This window comes from Pieris brassicae, chromosome 2 (assembly GCF_905147105.1).
Source record: "Pieris brassicae chromosome 2, ilPieBrab1.1, whole genome shotgun sequence".
Lineage (NCBI taxonomy): Eukaryota > Metazoa > Arthropoda > Insecta > Lepidoptera > Pieridae > Pieris > Pieris brassicae.
The window spans coordinates 17,729,917-17,752,946 of NC_059666.1; the positions used below are offsets into that span (position 1 = coordinate 17,729,917).

General features: G+C 34.9%; 1 protein-coding gene across 1 annotated transcript; it reads right to left on the bottom strand.

Annotated features, from left to right (window-relative positions):
- Positions 1–5,654: 5,654 nt before the first annotated feature.
- On the bottom strand, positions 5,655–9,711 carry LOC123720359 (phospholipase A1-like). Its single transcript, XM_045676928.1, has 7 exons — positions 9,638–9,711; positions 9,528–9,570; positions 8,584–8,854; positions 7,965–8,113; positions 7,694–7,893; positions 5,906–6,068; positions 5,655–5,750 (listed from the first exon to the last, which is right to left on the bottom strand). The coding sequence occupies exons 1-7, from the start codon at positions 9,666–9,668 to the stop codon at positions 5,675–5,677; spliced, it is 933 nt and encodes a 310-aa protein (XP_045532884.1). The 5' UTR covers positions 9,669–9,711; the 3' UTR covers positions 5,655–5,674.
- Positions 9,712–23,030: the final 13,319 nt, after the last annotated feature.

The following is a 23,030-nucleotide window of genomic DNA, read 5'->3' on the forward strand; positions in this document are numbered from 1 at the left end:
TATAATGATTAAGTTATAACAACAGCAGCCTTTACACCTATACCGAGTTAGAGTGATTCAAATCAACGGATATTTAAGGACTTACATACGTTTACCAAATATATATTCGGAAGCTGAAAAATGTGTTTACCTGCCTTATGCTTTTATAAATCAGTCAATAGTAAAGTTTAAATTATAATAAATATCTGTTAGATTCGTCTTATATCAGTGAGTACAGATAGTAAAACAGCGTAATAATATATAAGTATTATTCGCCTAAGTACGAATCCCTTGACATTTCTAAGACCTTTGATAAAGTTTGTGGCGCAATCCACTTTTCTTTTCTTTCTTCTTTCTTTCTTTGACTCAAGCTTTTATCATTTGTGTTACAAGATGCTATCCGTAAGTGTATAACAGATTTCTAAACGAAGCAATCACCGCGGCGGCCAAAGCCGAAGTCACGGGAAAAACGCCCAATCCGGCCGAGCTACGCACGCCAAAACAGCCGGAGCTGAGCTGTAAATGGCCTTGCCAACAGCGAGATTCCATTAAAAAAAATGCGGTCCTCAGTTCGACTGAGCTCTCGAACCAAGCTGCTACTTAACTAATTTACGAGGTCAGTATTGATGACGTCATAACAACAACAATTGATCAGCAGTTTATTCAGGTCGTGCTTTCGAGACATTGTTCAGATTATCGTTTGTTCCTTTGTCAACAATCGGTCCCTGACTCTGTCTCTCTAACCTCTTCGATCTCCTCCATCCTTCCTGTGGCTACATGACCATATTCCTTATCGTTCATAGTCAGTTCCTACCTCTGACTTTTTACCTGCCTCTCTCCACGCTACCTACGCGTATCTTCCGTCACCATTATTTAGGTGCTACCGTCGTTCCTTGTTCCTTCCTTGTTGTCCTTGAATCTCTCCGTCATATATAATTTCATTTTCATAATCGATATTTTTACTATCTTTTTAGACATGGCAGCTCTTAGACTCAACAGCTGGAAAAGCTTCTTCGGAATTTATTGACTCTGCGTAGTAATAAGGCACGCGGGCGTGACTCCATAGTTCTGAAAAAAAAAAACGAATTAATTAATAAGACATTGTCAAAATAATTTATTCATATAGATAACACAATGTACACTACATTGTACGTAATGTTAAAAAAAGAAATACATAATAAATGCTTCTAATTTTACATTTACTGTCAATACTCAAATGAAGGACGTAGAAAGACAGAGACGAACAATAAACTCTCCGCCACTCTTTTTAATCGCACAGTTTTTTGTTTTACACTACGTTTGTAAGGAGCTGCAACCAGTCCATTGTTCCACATGACTTTTTAAGTAATTAAAAGTTAATAATAGAAAATAAATTTAAAGAAAGTTTCGTCCGCAGTTACATTCTCGAGGGAAGAACAGGCAATAAATCACTATTCCTGATAAATTGTTTAATGCTATAAGATTCGTCATAAGATATATGGTCACTTTACGGACGCGGCCACCCATTTCAGGACATTATCGATTCTATTACAATTCTGTACTCACGATTTACATGAGGAAAGTTTGTATGTACCTAAAAGTCCTCACGATAGACCGGCTGATGTTTCATGCCACAATTAAGCCTGACATCTTCTGTTCTACGTACGACGAAAATGGCATCAGTCTCTGGTAACAGATGTAAATGTAGGATCATCATATAGGGGCCTTACAGAATCTAAACCGGTGATTCTGAAAGATATCTTGTTACAACATAAGGCTTAGTAGTTGTTGGTAGGAGTAAGTACTCCATCAAAAAAGCGATCGATGAAACAGACGACGAATATCTTCCATTAAAGCACATTATATAGGAATATACTCGTAATTAATATCGAATTTATTTAATGTAACCATTCTTATGATAATACATATACCAAAAATGCTATCCCCGAGGAAGTGAAACAAGTTCCAAATGGTCCGATATTAATTATATTTAAAAATACAGCTTTGTACACGGTTATCCAAATCATATAGAAATTAGGTGGTAGTATGTGCGCACAAAAGGTTCTTTACATAGCAATTATGCTAAAATTTGCATATCATAAAAAAAGTTTAAAAATAGTCTTTTCGATATACAGTGTTAACCTTGGTGTATGATGATACTAGTATTTCGATTACATCTATAGGCTTCATTATGTCATAGAAAATACTAGCGATATATCTCATGTTCAATAATAATTGCTCGCAACATCATTTATTTTTTTTAGTATATACAAAAACATACATATAAAAAAGCAGGTTACATACACCGTGTCGGTTTTTCGCGTTTCGCGCTTTTACGTCACCCGCGATCTATTAGCCTTATTACTTTTAGAGGAGCATTAAGTAAGTACCCTCTCTTTATTGTATGCTCGTAGACCAAGATCTTTATTTAAAACCTTTTTTACTGTTTTCCTACTGACTGTCACCCATCTGCAAAGCCATCAACCTCTGTATTCGGACAGTATTTCTTGCTATACGCGCCTTGATCGCTTTGATTACTACTGGTGTTCTTGCGGAGCGTGGCCGGGCGTTCTTTTCTCGTCCTTAACACTGGAGACTTCATTGTATCTATCAATAGTACACAAACCTAAGCGTTATATTCAAATTTTTGAGCAACTTGAAAATGGTACTCGGCGAGTGCCCACAGCGGTGCAACGCAAAAACAGCTATTCGGCTTTCTTTCAATGTCCGCTCCATCGTGAAAAATTACGGAAAGTCATTGTATTTTGTTTTAAAACAATAGTCAAACATTTAAAAATAGAATGCAATAATTTTTTTACAGAATCATGCTTGAAATTTAAAAATAATGTGCCAGAGGCAGAACTTTGGGAACAACTACGTACTTTACTATGATCACCTATATAAAGGTACACTGCCACAGGGAACAACTATATAATTTCTTTTAAATTTTCGTCTTAATTATTTTTATTAACCTTATTATTTAAGCCAAGTTAACACAATCGTATTCCAAACCATGGTCTGGTCTGGAAAGTCTGGTTAATATTGAGTTTGGTATGATCCAAACAAAACTTTACTAATCTCTGAAGCCAGATAAAAATATAAAACATTCTAGAACAAAGATAAAGTGTACGAACGATCGTTCTAGAATTGTGTGATAAGGATAGAACAACAGCTATTCATTACTAGTCTTGCCTAGAAAGTTCTAGAACGTCGTTCAAGATTATGCCCATAGATACATTATAAGCGGAACGAAATCCAACCCGTTTATTCAGTTTCGCCTGCAATTACAATAGATAAAGTGAGAATAGTGAAAACAAGTGTGAAAATACTTCACACAGTAAGTGCGCGAAATGTTCGTCTTCTTAGAACAATTAAATCCCTCGTTGATTTATTAAATAAACCCTTGCAGATGTACTGCATTTTCTATCCGATCCTCTAGCTCGTAACAATATTTTAACATTAATACTTTAATGTATTTTTATGACGTAAAGAAGTTCAAGATTTCAAAAAATTTGATTGAAGTAATTTGAATAATAATTTGAATTAACACAAGTAAAGAAATAATATCTATAACTAGTCTGGACATAAATTCTATTACAATAGAAAATGCATTTTTTTCAACTTTTTAATTATTTTGAGTTTGGAACACGTATATTATTTTAAAAATTCTTTAAATTTTCCGCCATTTCACATATTTTTTCGTGTTAATTATTAAATTACTATTTGGAATGGGGTGCAGTAATTGCCTCGCACAAAGTGGGGATGGAGTCGTCACTCATTTTCTAGACACTTCAAAAGCTTGATGTTCGTATAACTTTACATACGTTGATATATATACTATGAACAGATACAACAACACTTCATCTGTCGAAGACCAGAAAATATCGGGGTGGCCGCGTGCTGTTAGAACTACAAAGGCTATTTATGTTATGTTATGCTGTTAAAGCCCGAATTCGTCGTCACCCCATTAGGAAGAAAAACATCTTATAGTGAGAAATGAAGATTCCCGCTAGGACTGTGTCGCTTATTATAAAACAAGACCTGAAGCTCGATGCTTATCGTCGATACATAAAATGTTAAATATCAACGATATTAATCAATCTTTACAATTAATGAGAGTGGATCGATCAAAACGCCTTCTGTCGCGATACGCAGGTGAAAAACACAGAAATATCCTCTTTACCGATGAACAAATTTTCACGATTGAAGAACTTTTCTTCTTCTTGTAGAGCCTCTCCACAATTGGAGGTTGTCGATCACCTCGTCATACTTCTTCCTATTCTTCGCCAAGCGCATCTGCTGTTCTATGCTGGCCTCTGCCGACCATTCACTGATATTGCGGAGCCATGACTTCCTCCTTCTGCCTGCGCGTCATTTCCCCTCAACCTCGCCCATTATGACGACTTGAAGAAATCGGTACTGTTCATGTCGAAGCACATGTCCCAAGTAACTTATCTTCTTCTTTTTAATGGTCAAAGTGAGTTCTTGGGATCCTTTGGCGCGTCGTAGAACTTCTTCGTTCGTGACTGTATACCCAGCTTATCCTCAGAATTCTTCGGTAACACTACATTTCAAAGGCGTCAAGTTCCTTAATGGTTGCGTCCTTCAAGGTTCAAGCTTCGCAACCAAACATTACAACCGGCCAGATGTAACATTGAAGCATCCTACTTCGGAAGTGTAAACTGATGTCTTTGTTGCAGAGGACCTTTTTCATTTTGTTGAAGGGGGTATGAGCAATTTCTATTCGGCTCTTCACTTCAATTTCAGACTCTCCTCTTCAGTCGCCAATATGCCTAGGTACTTGTATTTACTGACTCTCTCCAAAGTAGTACCTGCCACCAAGATTGTTGGCTTCTTCTTCTATTCTGTATACCACCATAAATTTGGTTTTGGCGAGGTTCATTGCTAGCCCCGCTCTCTTCGCTCTGCTCTGCTAAAGAATACTACAATTAGCAAAATGATACAGACACTTGTCTGCTCACATTTCTAAACAAGTTCAAGTTGTCGGAAAGGTACAACGTGGTCATCTTCCTGCGTCAGTGATGGTTTTGTGGGGCGTGTGTTATCTAGGAGTCACAAAACTACATTTTTGTGAAAAGGAGTGAAAACTACAGCCAAAGTGTGTCAAGATACAATCTTGGATTATGTTGTGAAACTTTGTGTGTGAAAAATATACCTTGGACTTTCAAGCAGGATTCTGCACCTGGTCACAAGGCATCAACTACCCAAGCCTGGCTTGAAACCATCGTTCCGGGGTTTATAAGAGCTGAAGATCTAGGCTAAAGCTCAACCTTTTGGAATTCAAATTATGGTCAGTTTTAGAGGACATTGCCTGCTCTAAACGACACGGCGACGGGTACGGTTCGGTCGGAACAGCATTTTGAAGACTGTGACAGATGACCTGTGTTCGCCTATCATGAGGAATTTTGTGCGTACACTTCAGATTGACTGGTGTATGCATAGACTTTTTCATAAGTTGTATGTTTTTTGCTTTTTAATAAGAATATAATAACACTAGTCTGTATGTTTATACTAACATATGATGACAAGATTTCATGACTGTTTATGTGAAATTGTTTATACTGCAATGTTATTAATCATATTTTTAAATGGAATTATATTGTCACCGGTAATAAAAATATGAACTGCCAAGTCAACAGGGTTGGAGATACAAATAAAATTATTTATAATGGGATTTTATTGATCGAAATACGGTCTAAGATTCAATCCCGTCGAGTCCTTTTCCAAACGGAGACATCGTGTTTGTTCTCATGTAAAAGTATCCTCTTGATCTAAAAGAAAATATTATATTACAGTAGTATACTTTGCATGTGTCTTATATATATGTTACTATATATATTATTACTTACTGTATACTAATAGGCGTAGAAACAACTAAAAGTGTTGTAAAATGTTAATAATATAAAAAGAAACAAGTGCAACTCACTTCCTGTCTATATTCTCTCCCATGTATATAATCGTATGTGTGTCATTGGAGCCTTTTCTGGTTTTCCAATCACGACAACTACCGGCCTGAACAGATGGAAATGCTCTCGGCAGGTTGATGGCCTCAGAGTAAAAATACGGGGCGCGGTTGTGACTGCAACGGTCTAAAAGGAACATTCTTGAAATTCAAAGAGTAATATTTTACGAACAAAAATTACAATTACAAAAACGTAAGCATAATACGAAACGCTAACTTTTCCGTGTTAAACAAACACCACCAAGTCTACAAAACAATTCCAAGTTCTGCGCATCACCAACAAGAAAAGAAAAATAAAATGATTGCGTTGGATGCAAAACAAAACACTACCAAAAAGACACCAGTGTCAGACAACAACTTAATAACAACATGGATTTTAATCGTATTGTTTTAAATGCTCAGAAGTGTCCCCTAAAACAATGACGCCTTCCAACGAGGCCAATACTTATACATAAACATCGTATCGCGTAGGTAAAAACAGCACTTTAAAATTGACGATAATAATACTTACAGCACGGCAGATATGACTGCAACACTGGAGTAATTAACAATGCAAATTTCCTCCATACGTCCTCCTCCTTTTATTGATTTGTTTATGGGGTCTCGTATATAGCTAATACGATCGTAGTGACTGTGCTTTTTTGTGGCAAAAGACCGTATAGACCTACTGGCCTATAGGACTCTTACCAGTTTTCTTGAGAAACACTAAAGTCGCAACTTTCCATAGTTTCGGGAAGTATCAAAGTTAGTACATTTGTTAGCATTGTTAGACGCTCAAAGATCCCGCAGGATTGCCCGTGTAGAAATGTCGCAAGTATGGCTATCTGAACTGGGTCCTTTTTTGCAATCAAACAACAAAAAGAAGGAGCCTTTGATCTGGTGGCCAATGATGACTGGCCAAACATAAAATTCCGATACGCTTGTGAAGGCTAATAGAAAACTATCTAAAATAACTGAAAGTGCAGCAAAAACATGCTGAAGAGAACATAAGTAAAGATAAAACGAATGTATGCCTTCAGGGATCCATAGGTGAAACCCTTTTTATTTTAGAGCCACTGCTGCACCAAAGCTTTTGCCGACGATGTGATCATGGTGTTTGAACTTTAAATAGAACGACATGCAAATGCTGTTCTTGCCTATATAATAGACTAGGGTATCAAAAATAGACGTAGATTTGCACCACAAAAACGGAAGCTATCTTATTAACTAACCAAGAAGCTGCTGTGATATACGAAATAAAGAGGGCTTTATTTCAATCTGACTCGGAAGGCGACCTGGAGGAAAGAGTTTCCTTTATACGTTTTCTTTATCTCTCCAAAAAAAGAGCGCCCTAGGATAGTTGCACTACTAGTAAAGTTATATGCAGCTGGAAGTGATTTTGACGGACTGGTTGGTACCATTGTTTCCTTATGGAAAAATGGTGTAAAAAATAAATAAAACCAAGTGGTGACACAGGTCACGGTGGATTCACAACGTATCATCACAGATTTAAAGTTAATCAAAGTGCAGCCTGTTCTTGCAACCGCTGAAGAGACAATAGTAGCTTCATGCCCTGACTGACTGTACAATATATGAGTACGTACGAAACAGAAACAAACTTCGAAGAAATATACGTAATGTAGAACAAAAGTTTACTCACCTTAACTTCTGCTTACTTTTCTCTAAACAGGATACAAAAAGTTGTTCACAGAATCAACCAGTTCTTAATCATATTAGTTACAATAATGCTAATGATAATAAAAAATACGATACCTAAAAACTTATTCGGACATCCAGGTTGAAGTTTCAGGTCACAGTTGGGCCATATATCAATATGCCCGACATTGTTGAATGTACCATATAGCTGGGGGTTTGTATGTATGGCTACAACAAACACGGCATCGTTCTTGTTTAATCCTTTTAATAAAGAAGGCTTATTGTACAGAGGTCCAGCAGGATCTAATCCTGTAATTCTGTTAGAGGATGGTGTAAAATGTCGAAAAAAATTGGATAGTTAAATGCATTTTTGTTTTAATTGTCTTACCTTCCAGCGACTTTCTTCTTCTTTTGTAGTTCTTTACCAGTGGCGCTTACTAGATGAGCTCCAAGAGAATGCCCCATCAAATGCACTTTATCTAAATCAAGTCCACGTTTCGATAATTCTAAAAGGGCGACTCCTAATTGTTGTCCAATCTTGAAGGAAGGTATTAAGTATAAAATATTCCTTAAACTGACAATTCTTCCGGTCACTTATTTTAATTTCTAACGGATGATGCATATAACCCTGTCCTATACTTCTGCGTTGAAAAGCATAGAAGCCTGATCACCTAGTCCTAACGTATAAAACCTCACTAGTGATTATTAGTCTTATATAAAAACGGGGAAAATGATTCATTTATTGATATTGGCTTAGTAATCTTTTCATAATACACGAGTTCGAATGTAACATTGAAATATATAAAACTCGTTTAATAATTTCTTAGTTAGTTATAGTTTTATATATTAATTGGTTTATTCTCTTAAATCTTAAAAAATATAATTATTAAGATATCTATGGTATGTTCCTTCTTGGACTTATTACGTGGAAATAGAGGACTACAAGTTTTATTAGATCCGATTGTTTTATCAAAACCCAACCATAAAATTATATAATATTTACTTACTATCTTAGCATTATTGATGCCTGTTGTAGGATACTGAAGTATGGGCCCTGCAATTTTACTAGTCGCTTCCTTTTCCCAATTCACAAGTACGTAGTTCACATCAGTGTTCTCTTTGAGTTCCATGTATGAATTTGTAATAGCTACACTTGTGACTTCACTATACGAACCATTAAATCCAAATGCATAAAATACAGAATCAAACGTCACATTAAAAGATGTATTAAGTAGGCCTAGAGGCGACGTAAGCGGTATTGATATGTAATTGTCTTTGCTGAAATTGATGGAAAATATTAATTTTGTGGAGGAAGAATTATTTTTCAGATCCCAGAAGGTCCCCAAGAGGCTAAAGTCGAGAAGCTATATATATCTTTAGCGGCTGGAATAATTTCGTCACGTATTACATAATCGCAGTGATTGTAGCCGTAGATTGTACATATCGCTAATATTTAGTGACCAAATAATTAAAATTTGCGTAACTATATGAGATTAACGAGTTTTCAATTAACTGTATAATTAAAGTTAGTTTTTTTCTTCAAATTAAATAATAACAACATTTATTTGGTTACGAAGGAATTAATTCCCATCATTATTATCTATGAATTCAGTATGGTTTGATACAAGGTACAGTTGACAGCGAACTAGGCGACAGATTATAAAAAAAGTCGATGAATTTAATGGAAAAAATTAACAAACCCATTGATTAAGTAAGCCACATGACCTATGTGTAAGTAAGAACAATGATATTGTCTGTACTATAAATATCATAAACGATGTATTCAGCAAACAAACTGATAATTTATTAGATTAATTTTTTAATACTCAAAAAAATTAATTTCATTTATGGATATTATTGTATTATATTAATAATTACTAATATTAATTCGATAAATAAATTACTTCCCACAAAAATGTAAATTAACAAACTAACAATATATAAAAAATACCTTTTGTAAACCCACAAACTTGCTGCGTGTGCATAATTGAAGCCTGCAAAAATCGATTTTTATTTTATATGTTAAAAATACTTAATTTATATAAACCTAAGAAGACTTACAGATAAATATCACAAACAGGCGATAAATCATGTTGGCAGAAGTATCCAAATTGGGACAGAAAATAAAATGTTCCTTTGAAACCAAATTTAGTTTTCTTATCACAAATAATTAAGAACAGCAACGTGTAACGTACGTCATACATACACATAATAATAATAATTGGATGACTGTACAGACATATAAGTTAAGAAAGAATAATAATTTGTGTTTCTTAGGAGCTGAGTCAATCAAATCAAATGGCTTTGTTAGATAAATTAATCCTAAAATGTCAACTGCATTCTGTACAATATAGAAGAAAGAAAATTGTATGTATAAACTTGACATAAATACATTGTTTACTTTCATTTAAGTGATTGCGCAAGCGGTGAAGGCGTTAGTAGTAGTAGTAGTAGTAAATTTAATTACAAAAGTAATTAAACAAAACATACAGTAATTAGAATGTATTTTAATTATTTGTAGCAAAAATTCGAGTCAAGCCTATTAGAAGATAGTATTACGACTGCAAAACTCAAATGTTATACGCAATGCAGATTTTCAATGCATTCAGAGCACATATTTATCTCAGGAAAAAATATAAAATATATTAAATGGCCACCTTTTTCTTTTATACAGTTCTTTAATCTGTTTGGCCACGAATCTATGGATTTACGCACTGTTTCCAAGGGTTTCGCCACTGTTCGCTTCAAAGATTTTCTAAGAGACTGAATATCGCCGTGTCGTTTAAAGCAGCCAGTCTTCAACCAGGTGTCACCAGGTGCAGAATCCTGCTGTAGTGTTCTTCAATCGTGAATTTTTTTCATCGGTAAGGAGGATATTTCAGTGCTCTTCACCTGCGAGTGAAGCCACCCAAGTCACGAGAGTTATTTCTAAAAGAAACAATAATAATCTCATTATTAAGAACCCCGATACCTCCCATGAGATGATTATCCATTAAGTATCATGGGGTATCATTAATGGAGCATTATTGCAATGACACCAGCGACCACCGGCATCCTACCCTGCAGACGTCGCATCCTTAGTATATAAGCAGAAGCCTCACGACAAATATTCATTCATATCCCCACCTAGCACTAAGCTCTAGGTAATTTTAAATAATTTTGTATATTTTATAATTAAAAAGTATAATCTTTTAATAAGTATTTTTAATATAAATAATCGTGACAGAAGGCGTTTTGATCGATCCGCTCTCTTTATTTGTAAATATTGATTAATATCGTCGATCGTTCTAACAGCACGCAGCAAGCTGGTTTAAAATAATATATTGTAAGCAGACTGACGCCATCTTGGAGCTTAAACCTATATAAGGCGAAGCAAAACCAGCGTTGACTCACCCTCCTCCTATATCCACCGGCTACAGGTGCTTCATGAATCGCGACCGGTGCGCCTTTCTACGTGAGAAACGTCGATCTCCACCACGACCTGGAGCTCTCTACCATAGCCCAATGGATGAAGTTGGCGTCCACACGCCACTTCGACAAGGCTAAACACCATCTCAACCCATTGATGCGTAAAAGCATCAACTACTACCCCTTTCCGAAAAAAGGCTCGTAGGAGGCCCCGACACGTACTAACGGATCCGGATGATCCAATTACCGTAGCAAACAATAAATAAAAAGCCGCCCGTGCGGCCAATAATAATAAAATTGCCAAAAACAGATGAGAATAAAAAACCGAGTTCACCGGGGAAAGCGAGGACCTTTACTACGTACTTCGCTCACTCCAGTGAGCTTCCGTCCTGCCCTTCAGGCGATTGACCACTCCTCGACGGCCCAAGCCAAGGTTCGAGTCTCACAGGAGACGCCCTTGCGCTAGCCGCGGGATAAAACGCTACTTCAGGCCGAGCTACGCTCCCCGAAGCCGCCCGAGCTGAGCTGTAAAGGCCCCTAAGGCCAACAGCGAGATTCCATTCATAAAGAAAGCGTTGACTCACTTTTGTTTCAAGACTTCGTGCGTAACGGATATGTTACTACCCGTTACCCTCAGTAAATTTTTAAAGTACCTACGTGTTTTAATTTTTTGATTGTTGTTTTTTTTGTGTAAATTTAATTTGTGTTCTTTGGGTTTTAAATTAAATCCGCTTCTGATATCTAATAATATGATATCTTAAGGAATATTATATTAATGGTTTCGATATACAATCTACGTACCTAGTTAATTAATTGAATATTATTAAATATATGTTGTACAATTGTGTAGGTATACTAAAATATTCATCGAATCATAGTCGTTGATCTATAGCAAAATATAAACTCGACATCTTCGAAGTCGGTAGAAGGGGATGGTTGTCTTGTTTCTTATCACCGTCGATTTCTTAATAATTTCTATATAATCAAACAACATAAAACTCTTCGATATCCGAAATATATATATAATACTATATTAGGTATAATACATCTTATTATTTTTACTTAATGTGCTAGTTCTAATTAAAATATTGAATTTTATATGTTCTAAACTGTTCTTTGGACATTTGGATACACATTTGAACAAAACCTTACTTTTTTGGAATCGTTTCTTCCGTCATAGTTTCACTCGCTACGTCACGGTACGGTAAGCGATACATCTCAGTTGTAAATTGTCAATAGGCTCGCGTAACAGCTCATGATAGGCCTCTAGTGCAACAGATTGGTTCTAGCCCCTGAGTATCGCAAACAACCTTGGCTTTCGCCGTACACATATCCCCTAGACGTAAAGACACCTGAAGAATATTCGGATTGCTCACCAATCCCCGCAAGACTTTCAGTAGATAGTAGCACAACTGTAAGTCCGCTATTATTTCTAATTTATTGTACCTTGTAATAGTTTCGGGAAACACTTTCGGGTAGTCTGGTGTACCATTCAGGTACCATATATATACCATACATTGATATTACGTTACATTATAATAAAGTCATTTCATAACACAAAAGTTCGAATATAACATTGAAATATATTACACTCGTTAAATAATTTCGTTAACCAAAATAGCGAGTGTACAATTATTATAAATTAATTGGTTAATTCTTTTAAATCTTAAAAATTATCATTACTAAGATTTCTATAGTTTGTTCCTTCTTGGACGCGATAATAGAGGACTCCAAGGCGCAGAAATAAATACAAAATTTACAAACAGACGAAAATTCATGTTGGCAGAAGTATCAAAATTATGACAGAATCATAAATGTCGATTTGTCTGCCATTTTTAGCTACCTTATCAAAAATAATTAATGAAACGAGTATTATTCGTGTTACATACACGTAATTATGATGGGATGGCATACAGATATTTACGCTTACTTACGCTTTTACAATTCAAACTTTTTTGATGTAACCTTATGGCGTTTAACATAATATTGATAGAATGCGTGCTGCAAATATCGTCAAAGAAGTTGTAAGAAAAATGAATATTATTTAAAATAAAAACTTCGGTCGGAGTTATTATATTGATAAAATAATTATTGTATAGTGTAATTACAGTCGCAGTTGTTTGTGGCATTAATCTTGAAAATCCATGTTTTTCATATGGTCAGTTACATGTATACCGCGTATTCCCGTGTCGGATACCAACAAAACTATTTATATAAGCGCCAGAAAAACCAATAAAGAATGTTGTATCACTAAGCACAAAGCATTACAATACATTAAGCATTGCACTTTGTTTCTGAATTTTTTTTTAGGTTATTTCTTCCAATTCGAAATAAACGTTCATAGTTAAGACAGGACACGCTATCCTGTGTCGCGTCCGCTAGAATTATAATAAAAAAGAAAATGTACAGTAATTAAAACGTATTTCAATTATTTGTTGCTAAAATGTATCTAGTAGGTTTGTTATTGTTAATAAATCTAGTCTGAAGAGTGGTGAAATCTTTGTCTCGTTGAAGTTAACAATTTTAGCAGATTTACTAACTTTGCATGACTCTTCGTTGGCACTACAGTGATGAGATTATACATATTTTTTACATACATCTAAGTTATGAAATGAATAATTTAAGGCAGACTAAAAAGGAATCGGCGAATATTGCCATGTCATAGTATTTTGTTTCATAAGGAGTTCTACTATCACATATATAAGTTACTAATTAAATATTGAGATTTCATAACGCCCTTTATCTTTTCTTGATAATATTTTTTTGGATAATACTACTGTCCTGTCTCTAGTTGTAAAATACGAGTAGGTGTAAGATTGGATCGATATCCCGGTTTTCGTTAAAGCAATTTCCACATTTGCAAGTTCAATATTGGGTAAGCTATGTAAACTATGGTATCAAAAAATTATTAAAATATAATATAAATAATTGCAATAAACAAGTTTCTGATACAATTAAATATTAATTAGTTTATGGTCGTATTCCGTTAAGTCCTCTTTCAAACGGCGGTGATCTATTTGTCCTTAAATAGTAAGTTCCTCTTGCCCTGGAAAAATGGAGACTTATATTAAATATATTTGTAATAAAATAACATTAATATCATCTTAATAATATTTTACTGTAACTTCCAAAATAAATAACAATAAGCCCACACAAATATTACTTTTACGTGAGAAAATGCATTGTTCGCTCATATTTTAAATAAGCCAGAATAGACGCAGTATTAGGCGTGTCTCCCTTGCGAACAATCAAACTTGCTTTGACCTTTATTAAATTATGATTGCATATCATTTGAGGTCATTTATAAAAACATTAAATTAATATAATTGAATGTAATTATGTCTATTACATATAAAATGGCCTCACTATTGTTATAATTGTTCAACTATTGTTCAGTGTAGGGGCACTACACTTATAAAAACGTATTCAAAAATACTAGTATCTTAATGAACTTATTTACCGTTCTGGATACTTGCTTTAAGTTGAACTAAATCGTTCTCTGACATTTGCTTAACATCGTTTAAATCCATAATAGTAAATGTCACACACATCGTGAATACAACACTTGGTAAATCTTACTGAGTATCAATATTTTCTGCCCAGTATAGAATCCTTCCATCTCGATTATTGCGCCCGGACCTCCAATCAAGACAGGCTCTTGCCTGGACAGCCGCAAACCCTCTAGGAGAGTTGATAGATTCAGCGAAATAAAGCAGCGCGCGGAAGTGGCTGCATCTTTCTGAAATATTATATTAAAAATAACTAATAACTTGCTTAACGTCTTTTATATATAGGCGCAAATCAAAATGCAACACTAGCAAAATAAGTATGAGTCATCGTGCACGTGTTCCGAACGATGTAAACAATTGACGCGCGGCGCCCGTCCCACCACATCGCCTATTAAACGGGTGGGCATCGAAATGAAAAGGGGGAACCTCAGACACAAGGTGACCTTGTACAAGGCCTGCATCGGACCGTGTATGACATACGCTAGCGTAGTCTTTGCGCATTGTGCCCCCTTCTATATCCACCGGCTACAGGTGCTTCAGTCGAGATTCATGAGAATCGCGGTGCGCCTGTCTACGTAAGAAACGTGGATCTCCACCTGGAGCTCCTATGGTAGGGAGCTTGGATGAAGTTTGCGTCCACACGCCCCTTCGACAAGGCTAAACACCATCCCAATCCGCTGGTGCATAAAAGCATCAATTACTACCCCTTCCCGACAAAAAAGGCTCGTAGGAGGCCTCAACATACATTAACCGATCCGGATGATCCAATTACCGTAGCTAACAATAAATTAAAAACCGCCCGCGCGGCCTAATAATAAAAATAGCCAAAAACAGATTAGGGTAAAAAACCGCCTTCACCGGTGTTCAGATTTCATTTGAACATTGACCAACTGCTGACATGGCTCACGTGTGTTCCAAAATGTTAATAGCTGAAGGTGCGCAATACACCAACAGCTCACTTAAATAATATCATGTGTGAATAGGTGTAAGTAGTATTTAAGATATTGTCTTTGAACAATAAATCAGATTTGAATATTGCTCATATTCGTATTCATTTCTCGCTTCCTGTCAAAGTGGCGAAGACTACTTCAAGCCCTTAATTATCGTGATGAGCCTGCCCGATAGCTTTGAGATAATCCCACCACCTCGAACCTTTGATCCTACCCGTAGGGCTCCGTCTGTTACCTTAGGTCTCTTGGTGCAGACATCCTGTACTTATTTATATATTCACTATTTAAGTGTTAGGGTACATCTATAGGGCTTAGGGAACCGTAGGGTTGTTAGGTTCTTACATCTCACCCTCTCATATATTTAGTTATTTAGTGCAGCTTGATCATACATACATTACATATACAATACAGATACTCCTGACATTCAATACACATAAATATTAAACACACATTTCACAGTCCACTAGCTAGTAAGCTGTACAACCGGGGAAGGCGGGACCTTTACTTCGTACTTCGCTCACTCCAGTGAGCTTCCGTCATGCCCTTATGGCGATTGACCACCCCGCGACAAAACGCCATTTCAGGCCGAGCTACGCTCGCCAAAACAGCCCGAGCTGAGCTGCTAAGGCCCTTAAGGCCAACAGCGAGATTTCATAACAAAAAAAAATGAAAAGGGGATTTGTTTGCCAGTGCTCGTACTGTTGACATCTCTGTAAATTACTGTAATGAAGTGTTGTGTTATTGGAGTTTATTATTTTGAATTATCTTCGCTATGGAATATACAAATACCAATCAAGTAAATGTTTTTAAAAACAATACGGAGCCAGCTATTCCGTCATATATAATATATTGATGGGCAGATACATTGATACAGAATTAGAAGATTTAAATAGAAATAAGTTCTTATAATAAAGGCTTAGTTGGTGGTTTCTAAAATTTATTTTTACCTATATAATTTCTTGGGCATCCAGGCTGATGTAACATGTCACAATTAAAGCGTATATCAACGTCTCCAAGCCTGTCTGGATCTCCGAGAAAGATAGGATTTGTATGAATGACGTCCACAAACCTAGCATCGCCAGGTTGTAATCCGACTAATGATACGGGTCCATCAAATAGAGGTCCTGCTGGGTCCAAGCCAGTAATCCTTAAAACACGAAAAAAATATACGATGTTAATTACAAATTGAATAATTATAATTTCAATAAAATCATTTAGTGATCGTTTGTAAACGTCATATATATACTAACCCATTCATACGAAAGAATACTTTAGTTAGTTAGGTTATTATCGTTGGTTTGACTTTTATCTTTGGCGGCGCCTTTAAATATATCTTTATACCTATTTAAATTATAATTTAACCTATACAAATATATAATAGTGGACTGTATTTATTTGATTTATGATTGCTCAATATTTGGAATAATTCACAAAGAAAGGCATCGGCACAGTACCTTCAACCTCGTAACTTCCTCTCGTGGCTGGATTCCTTCTTCTTTAAACTTCACAGATGTAGAACAGCACTGTATATAATTGTTAATAACAAACAGCAAATTTAAAAGATAAAAGTTTTAAAGAAAGTGGTGCGAGCGTATGAATCGAAAATAAACCGCGGGTCGTCAAAATTACAACTACCGGCTGCTCAATCCTTTTTTCTTAAATGTAGACGCATCATCGCGCGCGCCACCTACGACCCGTTCCGGAACTAGTGCCTCCATAGGATGGGAATTATTATAGGTATGATGAGATATGCGTCTAGAAAAATTAGGATTAGGATATATTGAGCAACCATTAAAATAAATGCGAATTCGGCGAATTGAATCTCAAATGTCTTTACACAAGTTATAAGTTCCAACGACATACGCTAATTAATTACAAGATGAATGCTCTGTATGTGTGTTTTTACCTGGATATGATTTTTCCACTACTTCTCGTCACTTTACCAGCATAACCTATAAGATGAGCGCCCAGAGAATGTCCACTTAAATGCAATTTGTCCAAATCAAGCCCGAGCTCTGATAATCTTAAAAGGGCGGCTCCTAACTCATTTCCAACCTATAAAAAATATTTACTTAAAAGCAAGTATTAGCATGCGACATATTTCCGACATAAGTCTTATGTAGCGTATTTTTATTTGGCTTGTGTATTGTGTGATATTGTGTTAATTAGAAGAAAAAGTAGTTGTTAGTAAGTTAAACAATTCGGTGTTTGCAAATATTTCCCTTTAACTTACCGTCCTAGTATTAACAATTGCCGTTGTTGGATACTGTACAGCTGCGCCAATAAGGTTTAGAGGGAGCACAATTCTTGCCTCTCTTTCCCAATTCATCAACACTACGTTTATATCGGATCTTTGTTTATATTCCAGATAAGCATTTATGACAGGTAGGGTAGTATTATCATTGATGGATCCATTGTAACCAAAGGCGTAAATGACGGTTGTTAGATTAACATTGAACGGTGGATCTAGTAGACTTTCAGGGGCAGTAAGCGGCGCCATTTTTATGTTTGTAGGGCTGAAGAAGGTATATCTCCATAAAACTGACAGTAGAAGTTAAAAAATCAAACTCCTCAAAGGATATAACAGCAATTAGTACGTTATGCCATTCCATGTCATTAAGATGATTATATTGAAAGAAAGTCCTGTGCTCTTTTGTAATTACAATTTTTTTACCACTTATAGGGTTAGTAGAAATGTAAATACAATTAAAATACCTTTCAAAAAGCCATAGGCTCGCAGCTTCGGCATAATAGAGAGCTGAAAAACGAATACCCATTGTGTATACAATCAAAAAGACATCTTCTTTTAATCACGGATATAAAGATATATACCGTCTTCATGTATATATATATAGCATATATATTACAGAAAGATATGAATAAAATCTGATCTAACATTATTGCTATTATTTAACTACAACTCTAATATAATTTTTTTAAATCATAAAATCTAGTCTATTGCGCTCTTTAAACGATAGAAAAGATAATTATCCTCATAAAACGAAATGAATTTGTTTAATTACATTACACAGATTGTACAGTATGTAGTATTGTCTTTGGTTAACATAGCTTTTACACATTGAAAGAAATTTTTTTTTTAACCGGATTAAAGCTATTTTTATTACTATAAACTTATAATTACAGTATGATTTTTCAATAACACCTAAAGGGGTATTTTGTTTCAAAGATGACGATACGTTGATTAAAACGGGTTCGATAGCCAGTGGAAATTGTTATTAGTAACTTTTTTATCTATCAGAAACTCCTTTTTTATGTTACAAGAGGTAAACGGGCAGGAGGCTCGCGTGACGTTAAGAGATACCGCCGCCCAAGGGCACTCGCACTGCCAGAAGGCTCGCACACTGCCGGGCTTTTAAGAATTGGTACTATCTGCAACTATGCAGAGAGATCCCACATCTCTAAGCAACGCCAAGGGATCAAACCGCTCGGAAATTGACTGGTCGTCAACGATTCGGATACGGTCAAGCGGAAGGAGCTGACACTGGGGAGCTCCCGCCCAGAGGTGAGAACGATACTTCATGTGGGGCTGAATATGCGCTTTGTAGAGTTGCAAGCGATGGCCCGGGGTGAAGTACTGTCTCGCCTTGGTGAGCACACCAAGCTTCTTAGGGGCTAACTTAGACTTTGCTTCCAATTGACCGCGAAATGACACACTAAAAATGTTTGTTGTAATATTATCGAAAAACGTTAAAACTGGTCTGTACACTTACTTGAATAAAAAAAAAGTTCGATTCGTGTAATTTAATTTAGTTATTGTATTTAAATAGATGTAAATAAATCTGATATAATTAAAGAGAACATTAGTCCTTTGGCATCTCTCTACTCGTATTATATCATTCGAGGGCAGTAGTTTAATATTCATTTTCATTAAAAAAATTGCCAAATAAAAGCTCTTGGTTAGTTAAAGTAGTTACGTTAAAATTATTCAAATAAATACTGTCAAACTTGATTTCGTTTTTATGCGTGCGTATTTATATGATCTACTGGTAAGTTGAAATATTGCAGCTCACATACATGGACCGTATTAATAAAAATATAGAAATATCTTTTAAAATTATATTTTAATTGAAATTATTATTAGGTATATAAATACTGTAGGTAAATATTTCATTAGTTTTTTACAAAAACAGTTACATTATTTCTTACAAATGGTTGCGCCGAATTCGCATTTATATTAATGGTTGCTCAATATATCCATCCTAATTTTCCTAGACGCATATCTCATAACACCTTTAATATGTCCCATCCTATGGACGCGCTAGTTCCGGAACGGGCTTTAGGTGGTGCGCGCTATGATGCGTCTACATTTAAGAAAAAAGGATTAAGCAGCCGGTAGTTGTAATTTTGACGACCCGCGGTTTATTTTTGATTCATACGCTCGCACCACTTTCTTTAAAACTTTTATCTTTTAAATTTGCTGTTTGTTATTAACAATTATATACAGTGCTGTTCTACTTCTGTGAAGTGTTAAAGTAATTAGTTTAAAGAAGAAGGAATCCAGCCACGAGAGGAAGCCACGAGGTTGAAGGTACTGTGCCGAATCCTTTCTTTCTTTCTTTGCCAATTATTCCAAATATTGAGCAATCATAATTTAAATGAATACAGTCCCACTATTATATACTTATTTAAGTAGGTAATTAAATAGGTATAAAGATATATGTAAGAAACCGCGCCGCCAACAACTACTACTAATTAAAAAACTACTAAAGCTTATTGAGCTAATATAAGACTAATATTTACATAATGTATTTTAATATTAAAGTCTCAATATTTTAAGGCTTGGATTTCCAAGCATGGCTGATGTTTTCATATGGCTATGTTTATATACAGGAAATAATTATAATTTAAACATATGTTGAAACTAAATCAGACTTGGACTGGGACTAATACTAGCCAGGCTACTTCTAATTAATTTGCGATATTTGTTTTAAAATTAGTGTTGTTTGATGATTTGCTATTTTAAAAGTCCCCTTTTGCTCTGAAAAATAAATATGAGTATGAAAAATTATAATAAAATATTCTATAAAATCTTGCAGTGTCAGAACTGTTAAGTCACAGCTGGGCTGATAAGATTCTTCTTGTAAAAATAATTCACAACGTATATTTGGTTATTTATCTGATAAATTCGCGTTTATATTCTATCACAAATATTTACTTACTAAGATTCTTGCATAGATCAATTGCTTTATGTAGTTGGTACAAAGTTCCCGTTTAATTATTTTATAAAGTCGTAATTAATTAAATGAGTTTGATAAATTAAGACAGGATCTGTATGAGTTTGTGTACCGAGTACGTCAGAAAATTTAGAATTTGTAAATAATAATTAGTAGTTATTGCTAATTTGAACCTTCTAATACAACTTATTAACTCATTAAGTATAAGGTCTGTAAATATCGTTTTTATGTATTTTCTCAGTTTTCTATAGAATTAAGTTTTTAGCATTAGCAAAAAAAATGTTTAACTAAGTGGCTATTGTAAGGTATCCAAGGTAGGTAGGTAGGTTGCTCCAATTATGAAAACTCTCTGCCGACACAGCTGGTAACGATGAAGTATATAGTTCACGAATTCGGCAAAATATATGGCTGACTGTAAATGGGTGCAAGTGACTGAAATGCGATTTTATATTATTATTTACAAATATTTTTTATTACCAATGTTAAAAGAATTTAGGCTATATATCCTAGTCCAGTAATTTCATTAATGAAAATGATTTTTTTTAACGAAGTAACGTAATATTGTTTAAATTTATAACCTACATATTTATCAAAGTCTCAGCAAAAACTAAAACAATATTTTCTTCGAAATGTACACCTTTGGCTTTTATACAGGCCTTTAATCTGTTTGGCCACAAATCTATGGATTTGCGCACTGTTTCCAAGGGAAATTTCGCCACTGCTTGCTCCAAAGATTATTTAAGAGCCTCAATGTCGTTTAGAGCAGGTCATGTCTTCTAATACGGTCAGTATTATAATTTCAAGTCTAAAGGGTTGAGGTCTGGGCTAAATGAGGGCCAGTCTTCAGCTCTTATAAAGTCCGGAACCTTGGTTTCAAGCCAGGCTTGGGTAGTACGTGCCTTGTGACCAGATGCAAAATCCTCCTAGAAAGGTATATTTTTAAAAGTGTATTGCTGAGAGGTTTCGCATGATTCTAGACTGCATCTTGATACACTTTGGCTGAAGTTTTCACTCCTTTCCTAGTTTTGTGACTCCTAGTTAAGACACGCCCCACAAAACCATGACGCAGGATGATGACCACGTTGTACATTTCCAGCCACTTGAGCTTCTTTAGAAATGTGAGCAGACAAGTATCGGTATCATTTTTCTTATTGTAGTATTCTTCAATCGTGACAAGTTGTTCATCGGTAAAGAAGATATTTTTGTGCTTTTCACGTGCGTATCGCGACAGAAGGCGTTTGATCGAACCACTCTCTTTAATTATAAAGATTAATTTATATTGTTGATATTTAACTTCCTGTATATCAACAATAAGCATCCAGTTTTAGCTTTTTTTCATTAACAGCCTTTGTAATACTAACAGCACGCGGCCACTCCGATCTTTTCTGCTCTTCGACAAACGAAGTGTTGTTGTATCTGTTGATAGTACGATATACGAACATGTGGTCGATACCAAGCTTTTGAAGTGTCTGGAATATAACCGACGACTCTATACTCACTTTGTGCAAGGCGATCACCCTTAACACCCCATTTCATATTGTAATTTGATAATGAACATGCAACAATATGTGAAATGTCGCAAAATCGAAAGAAGTTTAAAGAATTATACATGTATTCCAAAATCAGAATAATTAAAAAGTTGAAAAAAATAAGTTTTATGAAACAGTATTTATGGCTAGTTGGATTTGTATATATGTTAATACCCAATTGAACATTGCCTGAAGACATATTTTTCTATCATGGTGGCGGCATCCTAACTTATATATTATATTAATAAATACTGTTATTAGACTATTTTTTAAAAGATAATTTATTTGAATTTTATGAATTTTAAAATACATATGTTTATTTAAAAAAAAGCAGAGAAGAATAATTATAGTCATGAACATAATAAGGAAAAGTTTAATCATAATAAATTGTAGTGATATAGCATTGTCATTTCTCGTATCTTCTTCTTAATCAGGCGGCGGCTATCTTTGTAGTTTTACCTATAATACAGATTCTTAAAGAAGTTTTCGGTGTGTTATTTTTTTTTAATACACAGAATTATCGTAAGAGTGTTAAAATAAACGAAATCAATCTTATTGGTTTCGATATACAATCTACATACCTCGTTAATTAATTGAATTATAAACTCGACATATTTGAAGTGGGTAGAAGGGACTGTCCTCTTGTTTCTTATTATCTTCGATTTCTTAATAATTTCTATATAACCACACAAAATAAAACTCTTCAATATCCGAAATATAAAAAATAATTATGTTTTTACTATATTAGGCATAGTACATCTTATTATTTTTACTTAATGAACCAGTACCAATTAAAATATTGAATTTTATATGTCTTAAATTAATACAAAACTTACGTTTCTACTATCATAGTTATAGTTTGG

Coding starts and splice junctions, on each gene's coding strand:
- LOC123720359 (XM_045676928.1), bottom strand. CDS start 9,668: ATGATTTATCGCCTGTTTGTGATATTTATCT. Junction 7,894..7,964: donor AAGAAGAAAGTCGCTGGAAG/GTAAGACAATTA, acceptor ATCCTCTAACAG/AATTACAGGATTAGATCCTG. Junction 5,751..5,905: donor GGAGAGAATATAGACAGGAA/GTGAGTTGCACT, acceptor ATTTTCTTTTAG/ATCAAGAGGATACTTTTACA.